Source organism: Acinonyx jubatus, chromosome C1 (genome assembly GCF_027475565.1).
Source record: "Acinonyx jubatus isolate Ajub_Pintada_27869175 chromosome C1, VMU_Ajub_asm_v1.0, whole genome shotgun sequence".
Taxonomy (NCBI): Eukaryota; Metazoa; Chordata; class Mammalia; order Carnivora; family Felidae; genus Acinonyx; species Acinonyx jubatus.
This window is the reverse complement of record NC_069381.1, coordinates 36980889-36994737: the sequence shown is the minus strand read 5'-3', so window position 1 is coordinate 36994737 and position 13849 is coordinate 36980889. Positions and strand designations below refer to the sequence as shown.

The following is a 13849-nucleotide window of genomic DNA, read 5'->3' as shown; positions in this document are numbered from 1 at the left end:
TATGATCCCACTACCACTCTGACACCATTACCGTTTCCACTTTCCACTTGCCTCACCCAATAATCACTAAGTGCCAGATACAATTTTCCACTATTTAAAAACCTAAATTAGCTAATAAGTCAGTTCCCAATCACATAATCCAAACATCTGGGCTGTCTCTTTACTCCCTGTAGACACCAAGAAAATATTAATTCATGTTATTATCTACCTAAATCATACATAATTATAAAGGTAAATCTTGTAGGGTAAACTAATGGCATACACCCATGACAAACACACTAGGGAAGTTCCAAACAGAAAGTGGGCAGGGAAGCAGTATTTTGTATAGCCCCAAATTAAGCCTATTTGTTTGTTGATATAACATATGTTCTAATGATGAATAAAACCAACTCATGGGTCTTCTGGAGAAGACTGATGGAAACCAGGCATGGAACATGATTCATGGGACCCAGTCCCTCAAAATGAAAGTTTCTGACAATGGTAGGTAACACCTGGTGCTTTTTCCTTTACCAAAGTAATGTTTTGTTAGATTTACCAGGCAGCATAAAAAATGTCAGCAAACAGTATGTACAATCACACCTGTTCTCTATTAAATTCTAAGTGCTCTTATCACATGTTTAGTCTGTAAAAATGTTCTTGATTTGCCAGGTTAAAGCAATAGAAATGTCAGAGTAAATACATTTTCATAGGCAACTGGGCTAAAAGTATTAGCTTTAAGGTTAACAAGAGTCAGTGTGATCAGGCCAACATGACACAAAGAATGAGACAGTTATCCCCCATCTCCACCCTTTCTCTCTTACCTGATCTAAAACCCCCACTACTAGGGGCACGTGGGTGGCTCGGTCAGTTAAGCGTCTGACTTCGGCTCAGGTCTTGATCTCATGGTTCCTGAGTTCGAACCGCATGGGGCTCTGTGCTGACAGCTCAGAGCCTGGAGCCCGCTTCACATTCTGTGTCTCCCTCTCTCTCTGCCCCTCCCCCACTCACACTCTGTCTCTCTCTCTCTCTCTCTCACCCAAATAAATAAACGTTAAAAAATTAAAAATAAATAAATAAAACTCCCACTACTGGAGCAACTTCTCTGAAACTCTCTGAATTTAAATTCCGAAGGATAACTGTTGAAATTGTGACTGAGAGGTCTTCGGGACTACAGTCCTCTCCCCCTTGGTGTCTTAACTGAAACGTGGTGTTTAGATTAACCCATTATTGTCACTGACACTTTAACCCAAAGGGTACATACACATCAAGCAGACTTTAAAAGAATAAGGATAAGGGAAAGAACTGATACTGAAGAGACGCTTTGAGTTAAGACTTAGGTAGAGGAGTCTAATTTTTGTGGGGGTGGACTATATACATACATTCAGAGAAATCTCCCCTGCATAGAAAACCCATGTAGTTGGATATATGTATATGTGTGTGTGTGTGTATATGTATATATATATATATACATATACATATACACACACACACATATACATATATCCTATATATATAATATATATATTATATATATGTATATATACATATATAATATATATATAATATATATATAATATATATACATATATATATACACACACACACACACATATACATATATCCAACTAGTTGGGTATACATATAATACATTTATATATATACACACCCATATATGTATATATATCCAACTACATGGGTATATAAACGTATATATATGTATATATATTCTTTTATTTTTAAGATTTTATTTTTAAGTAATCTCTATACCCAACATGCGCCTCAAATTCATAACCCTGAGATCAAGAGCCCATGCTCCACCAATTAAGCCAGCCAAACATCCCAAATGGAGTATTTTTTAATAACATTTTTCCTTTATTTTCTTAAATAATCTCTACACCCAACATGGGGCTCGAACTCACGACCTCAAGGTCAAGAGTTGCATCCTCTACCAACTGAGCCAGCCAAGCATCATTCATATATTCTTTTTTTAATGTTTATTTATTTTTGAGAGAGAGAGAGAAAGAGCATGACCAGAAGAGGGGCACAGAGAGAAGGAGACACAGAATCCAAAGCAGGCTCCAGGCTCTGAGCTGTCAGCCCAAAGTCCCACGCAGGGCTCGAACTCATGAACCTCAAGATCATGACCGGAGCCAAAGTCAGACACTTAACCAAGACTAAGCCACCCAGATGCCCCACAAATTCTTTTTTAATGCATAACTGAGCTGGCAGGAAATTAAAGGAGTAACTCAGATTTAGAAAAATCAAGAAAGCACAAATCCAGAGTGAGTGAGTGAGTGCTGGAGTTGTGTCTGCCAGACACAATGGGATTTAAAGGCCCACAAACTGGTGAACAGAGACAGAGACTGAGGCCTAAATAGGACTGGAGATCAGATCAAAGAGCTCCATGTAAAGAATGTCCTAAAGGATGACACCCTCAGTGGCTGAACTAGAAAAGAGAACCCACTATGCAGAGAAAACAGCAAAAATTCCTAACCATAAGCTCATATAAAGAAACTTTTAAAGGATATACTTTAAAAAGGAAAATTATCTCTGAAGGAAGTTCTGAGGTACAAAAATAATTGGTGAATAGAGAAGCTGGTATACATGTGAGTTATTCTACACAAACATTACATCATTGCTATAAAATGTTAACAAGTCATTTGTAGGGATTAAAAAAATCAATATACAATTTGAATCCTGGAAAACAGAAGAGGATGGAAAATAGAGTTATGTATTCTAAGGTGTTTCTATTGTTTAGAGGGAGGAGAGTAAAAATATTAATCAATATTAGACTTAAGTTAAATAACATGTATGCTTAAAGTTTCTAGGGCAAACACTAAAAACAGACTGTATAGCTACAAAAGTAGGAGGGAATAAATGGGGCAGGAGGCAGGATCTCAATCAAGTTCAAGAAAGTAGATGGGGGGAGGCGGACAGGTAAAATTAACACATAAAAAGATGATAGTACAAACAGCTAACATTTATATATGATTTACCATGTGCCAGGCACTGCTCTAAGAACTTTACATATATTAGCTCATTACCTCCACAACACCCCTATGAGGTAGACACTATGTATCATTATTCCCATTTTACAGGTGAGGAAATTTAAGCATAGAGAGATTAAATGACTTGGCTGAGGTCATACACACAGTAGGTGTTAGGTGAAAATCAAACCCGGGCAGTCTGACTCTAGAACCTAAGCTCTACATACTTCATAGGTATGACACTTTGATATATATATTTTTAATGTTTATCTATTTTTGAGAAAGACAGAAACAGACACACACACACACACACACACACACACACACACACACACACACACGGAGACAGTGCCAGCACTAGCAGGGGAGAGGCAGAAAGAGAGGGAGACACAGAATCCGAAGCAGGCTTCAGGCTCTGAGCTGTCAGCACAGAGCCCGATGCAGGGCTGGATCTCAGGAACCTTGAGATCATCACTTTGATACTTATTCATATCCTTTCAATTAAATTTTTCTTCAGTCTAAATGACTCAGAATGCCTCCCAAAATGTTGCTACTTACACTGCTCAAGACATTTGCTTCATTGACTATTTATGGATACAGAATAGGCAAAGAGGGAGGGGTGCTAACATATATGAAGTAATAATACGTATTAGGCAGTCTGCCAGACATTACACAGGTTCTTTTGATTAATCTCTACAATCACCCTGAAAAGTAGATTAACATCCCATTTTTCAGTGGAAGAAACTTTTTAAAAAGCCAAAAATTTAAGTAACTCACCAAGGGGCAGGAACCCAGGTCTGAATGGCTTCAAGATTTACTTACATGTTCAATTTGTGCCAGATGTTGTGCTGGGCACTAAAGATATGAGAGTAAACCAGAAAGTCAGGGTTCTCACCCTTATGGAGTTTAATGGTCTAATGGGGGAGTCTGTGGGGTTCCTGGACCCAATTCTAACTTAAGGAGTAGGTTCCCTTACACAACAAACAACACAGCAGAGTGTTCTCAATTCTCAAGTATGGCACTATCTACCCAGAGATATTGTCATCTTCCACAGGTTAAAGGGTCAGTCCGAGGGGGTTGCCCCCCCAACCACCACTTCAGACACCAGCTGCAGTCAAAGGTATTGCCTGTACTTCTGACCAACTGACTATAAATTAGAGGGCCCACGGTCCCCTCTTTGGGCTTGATTAATTTGCTAGAATAACTCACAAAAGTCAGAGAAACACTTTACTTACTAGATCATCAGTTCACTGTAGAGGGAGCAACTCAGGAACAGCCAGAGAGATGCAGCACAAGGGCACAGAGCTTCCCTGCCCTCTCCAGGTGAATGTCTCCCCCTGGATCTCCACGTGTTCACCAACCCAGAAGCTCTCTAAAACCAGACCTTGGGGTTTTTTTGGAAGCCTCTTGCATAGCCATGTTTGATTAAATCACTGGTGACTGGCAAGTGATTAAACATCCAGGCTCACTCCTCTCCCTGGAGGGGAGAGGGAGGGGCGAGACTGAAAGTTCCAACCCTCTGATGACTTGGTTGGTTTTCCTGGCAACCAGCTCCAGCCCTTAGGTGGGGTCCAAAAGTCACTTCATTAACACAACAAGAAACATTTCTGTAATGCTCAACACTTGGGAAATTCCAAGGGTTTGTGGGAGCCGTGAGTCAGGAACTATGGACCACAAATTGTTAGAAAATACCTGAGTATTGTTCAGATCTAATTACTTAACAAATACAACTATTAGATATTTCTTTTGGACCAGGTTAGGTTTGAAAAAATTACTGAGACACTAAGGGCACCATGAACTGAGGACATCTGGGAATCTCTGTATAAGCTAAGATCTGAAGGATAAGCAGGTATTTCAAACGCCTTGCAGGAGGAGTAAAAGACCAGGTCCCCACTGTTTAAAACATTACGATACAGTTAAGGTAAAACTAAAAGATAAACAATTTTAAAACAATTTAATGTTAAATTTTAATATCTGCAAAAGTTTTTCATATCTTTTCTCGTAAAATTCTGTTAGTGTGTGTCTATCTCCACTAAATTGAAAGCCCCTAGAAGCCTATATCCCCATAGACAGAACACACAGTCTACATTCAGGAAATGTATTCTGGGTCAGTCTCACATAGGTTTACTCTCCTTAGGCTTTTCTCAAAAATGAAACCTCAAATTACCTTATTCAAGGGCTTTAAGTACTCTCTACTCCCCCACATCTCCTAGCTGCTTCTTTCCTACGGCCCTTCAGAATTGAGTTCAGAATGGAAACCAATTTGACAATAAACTTCAAAAAAAAAAAAAAAAAAAAGAATTGAGTTCAGAGCTATCACCTCTCCTGGGAAGACTTCCCTGACCCACTGGGAAGTCACTGGACTGAAATTGAAATGTCCCTTATTTAATGGTATATTTAGTTTATTTCTATCATAGGACTTACCACTCTATTCTGTAGTAGTCACCAATTAACTTCCTTGACTCCACTCTAAACTGTAAACTTCCCTCAACAGCAGGATCTAAGCCTTATTCATTTCAGCAACAATCAGAGTACCTACCTCTCAAAAAAAACAAAAAAACAAAAAACTGTTTTTGGAATGAATGACAAGGGAAATTTTTCAAATTATGCCTTTTCTTCTTTATGGACATCTTGAAAAAAATAAGGAATTTACTCAGAAAAACTTTAGAAAGGAGATTTACAAATTTGCAAAAATTAAATTGATAACTATCCAGTGCTAATAAAGAATCATACACTGCTAATGAAATTGTAATAACTATGTTTTTGAAAAGAATTCTGATAATGAATTATCAATTAAAATTAAAAATGCATATATCCTCTGACTCAGCAATCCTTTTAGGGACCTAACTTACAAAAATAATAGTATCCATATGCAATGTTATATTTACAAGGAAGTTTGTTTTTGCTGTTGTTTTTACAAGGAAGTTTTCTGAAGTACTGTTTGCAATAGTAAAACAATTCCTGCAGACTATCCTGAATGTCCATCAGTAGGGGAATGGTACAATTATGCTATAGAACATGTATTTTATGGAATATTCTACAGCTACTAATAAGAATGGGTTAAATCTATATGTGAAGACCTGAAAGGTATGTAAAGACCTGAAATGTATCCATGATACATTCAGCAGAAAATAGAAAAATCCCATCTAGAGGTAAAAAACATATATTGGTATTTTTATTTCTAAGAATATTGAGAGAGATGGGGAAGCAGTTAATACTAGACAGCTAATATGAGTGACATCAGAATTAGAGGAGATTTAACTCTTCCCATCCAAGTAAGTATTGTCTTTATAACTGAAAACCAAAGCAGGAGGAAAAAAGGAAGTTTTGAAAAGTAATGACAGTAATATCTCAATATATTCTCCCCTCCTCCAAGTTCTTATTAAAAAAAAAAAAATTCTAAGTTACAACCACCTTTAATAAAAAGGTGGTACTTCAGAAGAGTCAAGAATACTGTGGAGTATGTCTTTTATAGATGATTTAAACTTTCTTTAAAAAAAAAACCAGAAAAACAAAAAACCTATCTCTTACTCTACCCCATCCCACCAAAAGGAGAGAAAGGACTATTCTTAAACAAGCTTAATGTCCAGTGGATCATCCTATCATCATTCTTCTATGAGAGGTAATCTTTGGGGATTTGGAATTAGGAGCCTGGATATTTTAGAATACTCAGCAGATTTTCACAACCATACCATTTATTCACTGAGAGTAAGCAGAAGTGTTACATAAGAAATATTTATATGACAGGGTTAGGTCTCACTCAAGCACTTCTGACCTGAAATTGGGAGAGCTAACTGCTACTTGGGCGCCCTCTAAAGACCAAATTCTTAAAACTTTTTACATCTTAGGACAAATTAGTGTCCTCTAAAAGGGATTCAAAAAAACATTCCCCCCGCCCCCCACCAAATACTTATTAAGCCCTTACTAACTGCCAAGCACAATGTTCCACACTGGAAACACAAAGATAAATAAAATCGACTTTCTGATTTCTACATGTTTAAATTTAATACCGTCCCCAAATTTCTAAGTATAGTAGGTAAGAGGACCATACAAAGTATAAGTTCCCCCATACAGGTCAGGAGAAAGTTATAAAACAGAAAATGATAAGAATCCTTTTAGGGTACTAGATAAAGCAATTTGGCATGGAGATAAGCTTTAGCATAATTTGTTTATGTAAGCAAAATGTCCACCACCTTTAAAAGAGAGGTTAAAATATCCCTTCCGGCTAACACATGCAAAATTGGGGTTATTTTGAAAGACAAATTTAGGTTATGGCATCATAATTTTTCTTGGGTCAAAGCAATATAAGTAAAGCTTAATTTTAAAAATTAAAAAAGGAGAAGTATCCCTGAAAGGATTGCATGATTTAGAAAACAGCCAATTTTCAAAAACAAATAGAGTACAAGAGGACACAGAGTTAGAAACAATTAGAAAATCAAACAGGGATGCCTGGATGGCTCAGTCAGTTAAGTGTCAGCACAACACAAAACCTGCTTGGGATTCTCTCTCTCTCCCTGCCCCTCCCCTGCTCACACATGCGCTCTCTCTCTCTCTCTCAAAAATAAATAAATAAACTTAAATAAAAAACAAATAAATAAAACTGACGAAGACCAGTACAAATAAATGGGCAAAGTCAACCCCTAAATCTCCCTCGGATCATTCCTTCTCAGTTCAGAACACTTTCAGATGATACTGTATCAGATTTGCCTTTTCTTCCCTCAAGGTCTGGGAGCATAAGTAGTAGAGATAGAATTCACCTCAAGGAAGGAAGGAAGGAAGTTTGGAAAAAAGGAAGGAAAGAAGAGAAGAAAGGAAGAGGGGGAGGAAAGGAGGTAGAAAAGAAAGAGACAGATAGGTAATAAATAAATTATACATACATACATATATACCAGCTTCCCTCCAGTTACAGCCTTGATCACTAATTGTGATGCCCCAGGACACTGGAGGGCCAGATATTCTGATTCTGCAGCCAGACCTAAAAAGGTACTTCTGGCAGCCTGAGTTGGAAATCAACATAATTACTCACCCCCTCAAATTGTATTTCAGCCACATTTCAGGTACCCTGTGAGCTAAATTAGCACTGGCATCACAGATAGAGAATTTAACCTTGACTTGTATAATCTTTCCTTACAGAAAAAACTTAGTCCCCAAAATTACAATTGTTTAGGATTCAGCTTATGTTTGCCTATGAAATAAAATATTGGGTCAAAATACAAAAGACAAAGAGGAAAAGAAAAGCCCTCTGCCTTAATTCTCATTAGACATTCCATTGTTTAATTTAGTCAGCTAGGAGACAGCAATTGCTAAATTATAAACTATTTGGAATTTGCAGAAATCAGCTTAATTGTTTACGGCAACTGGAATCAATGGCAACTATTTTCATGAAAGAAGATGACAGTTTAAAACAATTTAAGCTCATATAATTGCCAAAATATTAAAAAATAATATATTATGAAACATTTAATTATGAAAATTTATAGTTGATAATTAATAGGTTTAAAATATTATTAGCCATTACTGAACAGAGTAAAGAATAAATACCAGTTACAGAATGTGTAGATTATTTTTAAAGCAGTGGAGTAATTTGACTATTATTAGCTTGGATGTGGATGTTTAAAGACACGTTATGATTCAGAAACAAAATATTTAAACGCATTCAAATATAGCAGCCGTAAGCCAATTTTTAAAGTAATACTATTTCAAAGTAAAAATAACCAATCTCATAAATTACAAACGGGAAGTCAAAATGTAGAAAAAAATTATTTACATCTATGTGTGCCAGATATTTTACCTCATTTAATATCTGGAAATACCATACCAGATATGTATTATTCCTCTCTATTCACAGAGGAGGGCCAGCCAAAAGTAACAACTTCCGGGGGGGAGGGGAGGAGGGGGGGACACCTGGCTGCTGGCTCAGTTGGTAAAGCAGACAGAGCAGGCAACTCCTGATCTCTGGGTTGTGAGAGTTCGAGTTCCGCGTGGGGTGTAGACATTACTTAAAAATCTTGAAAGAGAAGAGAAGAAATAGTAAATGACAAAGGGTTTGAAACCATATGTGTCTGGTTCTGAAGTCTTTTCTCCTTCCCCTATCATGCTATATACATGTAAGAATCATTTCATATATTTAAAAAACAAAAAACCCAAACCTGAAATCATCCAATCGCCACTAGTCTTAAAAAGTTAAAAAAACCAACAAAAATAGGGAGGGAGCACTTAGGTGGCTCAGTCCATTAAGCATGGGACAGGATTTCAGCTCAGGTCATGATTTCATGATTTGTGGGATCAGGCCCTGTCTGAGGCTCTGTGCTCACACCACCAAAACTGCTTGGAAGTCTCTCTCTGCCCCTCCCCCACTCACGTGTTTTCTCTCCCTCTTAAAAAAAAAGGAGAAAATATGTTTTTGGTTGAAATAGTTCCACCTTTATTTCTAAAAATGATCAATAATTATAAAGACAGCTGTAAAATATAATGAAGTAGATGTTACCATTCGATCTTCTTTAGAGATGTTCTTTAGAGAATAAAATATAGGACAGGAGTGGATTGTATGAACACAGAGGAGAGAAGTGAACGCCCAAAGCTAATATAAGCCATATTCTGGAAAAGAGGAGGGAAATATTTTAGAAGTTCTGGGTCAAAACTTTTGTGGTCACCGAGTTTCACAGGGATTGTTTGGGTGTTTTACAGCTCTGCCGGTCGTCTCTTGTTTCTAGATACCCTCTGTTTTTCTTCACTCCCAACATCATTCCCCAGATTCTTCAATAAGCCTGACTCCTCACAGTGTCACTAACCACGTTATCTATTCGAAAATTAACAGAACTGAACCGGTAACCTTAACACGCCGTGAAGCAACAACAAAAAAAGTAACAGAATTTTAGAGTTGGGAGGTATTTTACATTGAGTTTAAATCTGGGTGCACAGCCTCCTATGGTCTAGGGCGCAGCTGAGAATCGGAGAGAGGAAGTGACTTGGCCAAGGACAAAGCCTGAGTTGGCAGCGAGACCAGACGTTGAAGCTTGAACTCAGACTCGGCTCCTCGGCTTTTCCGACCACACGAATCTGGGCTGAGCCTCAGAGCCGGTACTGCCATTGACAGAGCGGGAAAGTGCTCCGGGCAGATCACAGATTATTACCTCAAGCAACACCCTGTCCCCCGAGGTTCCTTTCCAGGGTTAAGACCACGGTAAGGTTAGTTGAGATGTTGGCGTTTCTAGAGGGCTTGCGGGCAGGAGCCAAGTACACAAACCGGTCTCCCTTCCACACAGCTGCGAGCGCACACCGCCTCTAACCTAAATCCACGCTCCCGCCGCCTTCACCCACCCCATAACCGGTGACACACTGAACTCGGCGCGCCGGAGGTCCCCGAAGGCTGATCATCCCGGATCCCCTCCCAGCCCACTCTCCGGATGAAATTGGTCCCCGAAACGTTAAGGAGAGAGGGGTGCAGGAACAAAGCGACCCCAAGCGGCCCCCCTCCCTTCTGGGCACCCCCCCCCCCCCCGCGGCGAGGGGACGGGAACTACGAGTCCCGACAGGCAGCGCACCGCAGAACCCTCGATCACCGCCACGCGGACGACGCGATGGTCGCCGGGACTAGTAGTCCGCGGCTGCCGGTGGGGGGAGGCGCGCGGACCGCCCGACGCTGCGGGACAAGCCGACCCGGCGTCCGGTCAAGCCCAGGGAGCGCGCCAGCTACCCGGGCCTCACCTCGACGATGCGGGCGCACTGGGTCCCCTTGCCGGCCCCGGGACCGCCGAGGACGAACACGACCAGCGGTTTCATGAGGCGGTGAGGCCAGAGGAAAAGCGGCCGGCAGGTCAGCAGCGGGAAGCTAAGGCCCAGGACGTGCAGCAGCCTCCGGCCGCAGCGACTCAGCATACACCGCGTCTCAGCCGCGTCTTGGCCGTCTTGGTCGCTGAGGGAGCTGACAGCGGCCGGGCCGGCGGCGGCGGCGCGGGGCGGGGCGGGGGGAAGGGGGCGGGCCGAGTCGGCGCCCGCCGCGGCCCCGCCGCCGTGGCTGCCGAGGCGTCCGCGCCGCGGCCGGAAGGGGCGGTGCCTCTGCTGCGTTCTAGGCGGCTGCGCTCCGGCGCCGCCCGTGCGGGTCCGCGCCCCTACTAGTCCCCGCCCCTCAGCCGGCTCATTCATCCCTCCGCAGGCAGTTCGTCCTGTGCGCAGGCCCCCATCGCGCGCCTTGTCTGACAGGCCTGTGCTGGAGTGTGCGACGCGACACACGACAGAGAAAACCTATTGTCTGTTTGCGAGGAGTTTAAGTTGCAGTGGGGAGGCAGCCGACCTGAACAAGCCAAGGGAAGAATAGATAGATGACAGAAAAGAAGGGAGAAAGAAATAGCGATACAGGCTTTGAAGGAAAAAAGCGGAAGAATAACAAAGGATGGATACAATTTGGTGGCGGTAGTCAGGTAACATTTAAGCCAAGACATAGGGCATAGGAAAGAGCGAAAGCAGGTAAAGACTGGGATAGTTCCCACAAGAAGAACATGTGCAAAAAACCCTAAAATGGCTTGTGTTGGAAAAAGCCAGAGAGACCTGAGTTGTAGGAATGAGGCACAGGATGGAAAGTGGGGGGGTCAGGCCCAGGCAGGTCGTTCAGGCCCTTTGGTTATGGAAAGGAGTTGGGGTTACATTCTAACTGCAGTGGGAAGCCCTTTAATTGTAACTCCAGTTCTCGCCTGCCCGCGTGAGAGAAAAACCTTAAGGGAGAAGAAGAGGCGTCCAAGGAATGAACCACATGTGGCGATTTAAATTAATTATATTAAAAACAAAATTCAGTTTTTCGTTCACACTAAATTTCAAGTGCTCAAAGGTCACATGGGGTAGTGGCAATTGAATTGGACAGTGAACATACAGAATGTAGCCACTACAAAAGGTTCTAGGGGTGCCTGGGTGGCTCAGTCTGTCAAATGCCTGACTCTTGATTTCAGTTCAGGTCACGATCTCACAGTTGGTGAGTTGGAGCGCTTCATCCGGCTCTGCGCCAACAATGTGGAGCCTGCTTGAGATTCTCTCTCTCGCTGTCTCTGCCCTCCTTTGTTCTCTCTCTCTCTCTCTCTCTCTCTCTCTCTCTCTCTCCCTCCCCTCTGTCTCTCCAAAGTAAATAAGGGGCACGTGGGTGCCTCTGTTGGTTGAGTGCCCGACTTCAGAGTTCGGCTCAGTTCATGATCTCACATTTTGTGAGTTCGAGCCCCACACCGGACTCACTGCTGTCACCTCTCTCTCTCTTTGCCACCCCCTCAAAAAATTAAATAAAACATTTATGTATATAATAGGGACGCCTGGGGGCTCAGTTGGTTAAGCATCCGACTTTGGCTCAGGTCATGATCTCATGGTTCATGAGTTCAAGCCCCATATCGGGCTCTGTGTTGACAGCTCACAATCTGGAACCTGCTTCAGATTCTGTGTCTCCCTCTTCCTCTGCCCCTCCCCTGCTCGTGCTCTGGCTCTCTCAAAAATAAATAAACATTTTAAAAAATTAAAATAAATAAACTTTAAAAGAAAAAAAGGTTCTATTGGGCAGTGCTATACTAGACCTTGTATTTAAGTTCCTGGGAATGGTTTGATAGAAAGGGAGAGAGGTAACCCCTTGAGAAGAAAAATCAGATGGGTTCCAAGGGGCACATGGAGGGCCTTAGATGACTTAGAAGATCTTAAGAAACAAACACATAAATTGGCAATAGGAATTGCAAGAAGGGCACAGTTTCAGGAAAGTTTGAAGGTAGGAAGAGTTCCTGTCTGAAAATTTTATTTTCTCAGTAAAGAAAAGGCAACATTAGATGAAGGTAAAGATTTTGAAGTGGGATGTTTGAGGAGAGAAGATATGAAATAGACACTTTTTTGAGAATGGAAAAGTTGGTTTTCTACAGAAAACCAATCAGTATGCCTTCTGAGCAATATTAAAAGCTCACTTGGTATTTGAGATCATGGATTTTATTATTTTTTTAAGTTTATTTATTTTTGAGAGAGAGACACACACACAGAGCATGAGTGGGGAGGGTCAGCGTGAGAGGGAGACGCAGAATCTGAAGCAGGCTCCGGGCTCTGAGCTGTCAGCACAGAGCCTGATGTAGGGCTCAAACCCACGAGCCGTGAGATCCTGACCTGAGCTGAAGTCAGATGCTTAACAGACTGAGCCACCCAGAGGCCCTGGTTTATTTATTTATTTTGAAAAAGAGACAGAGAGAAAGAGAGAGCATCCCAAGCAGGCTCCGCATTGTTGGTGCGGAGCCTGACACGGGGCTCGAAACCCACAAACCATGAGATCACGACCTGAGCAGAAACTGAGAGTCAGGCACTCAACTGACTGAGCCACCCAGGCGCCCCGAGATCATGGATTTTAAATCATTGAAGGTGTTTGTTCAGGTGCAGGCAGAGAGAAGACAGATTCTTGAGGTCATCCAGGGTTGGATTTTTGCCAAACAAGTACAACAGAGGGAGAGAGGACCAAGATGGTATTTTCAAGAGAATGTTTGTGATGATATATATGGAATCAAAAACATATAGAAAGCCAATTATGGCATATTAGGGCTGCTAGTGGGGACGTGGAGGAGAGTGAGGAGGGGGCCAAGGCATTAGAAGCACTGATGTTGAAGAATGGCTGCAGCGGGGTACTTGAGCAAGTGAACTGGCAGTACAGATGCTGGTGGTCTGAGTGGGATATTTGGAATTGGCCAAGTTGATATTTGGATTGGAAATTGTAAGTTTTTGATGATGTTGAAATCCAGGATGAGCCCAAACAAGGTGAGACCATGAGAATGGAAGGTTGAAGCAGAAAGCATGCCCTGTGGTTAGAACTGGGTGGCCAAAGTGTTAGATTTGTCATCCAAGCAGTCTGCATGAATTAGCATTAGAGTAAACAGAGAAACTAT

The 13849-nt window shown here is 41.6% G+C and overlaps 1 protein-coding gene across 2 annotated transcripts in view; it reads right to left on the bottom strand.

The window, feature by feature from the left end:
* Positions 1 to 10951, bottom strand: part of CMPK1 (cytidine/uridine monophosphate kinase 1) — a 40895-nt gene extending 29944 nt beyond the window's left edge. For both annotated transcript variants that reach the window (XR_003420204.2, XM_027059256.2), the window contains exon 1: positions 10674 to 10951. Coding sequence is in view for 1 of the 2 variants with exons in the window: in XM_027059256.2 (XP_026915057.1) it covers positions 10674 to 10844 (171 nt within the window). In the remaining variant the exon portion in view is untranslated. The remainder of the gene's footprint in view (positions 1 to 10673) is intronic.
* Between the last annotated feature and the right edge of the window lie 2898 nt (positions 10952 to 13849).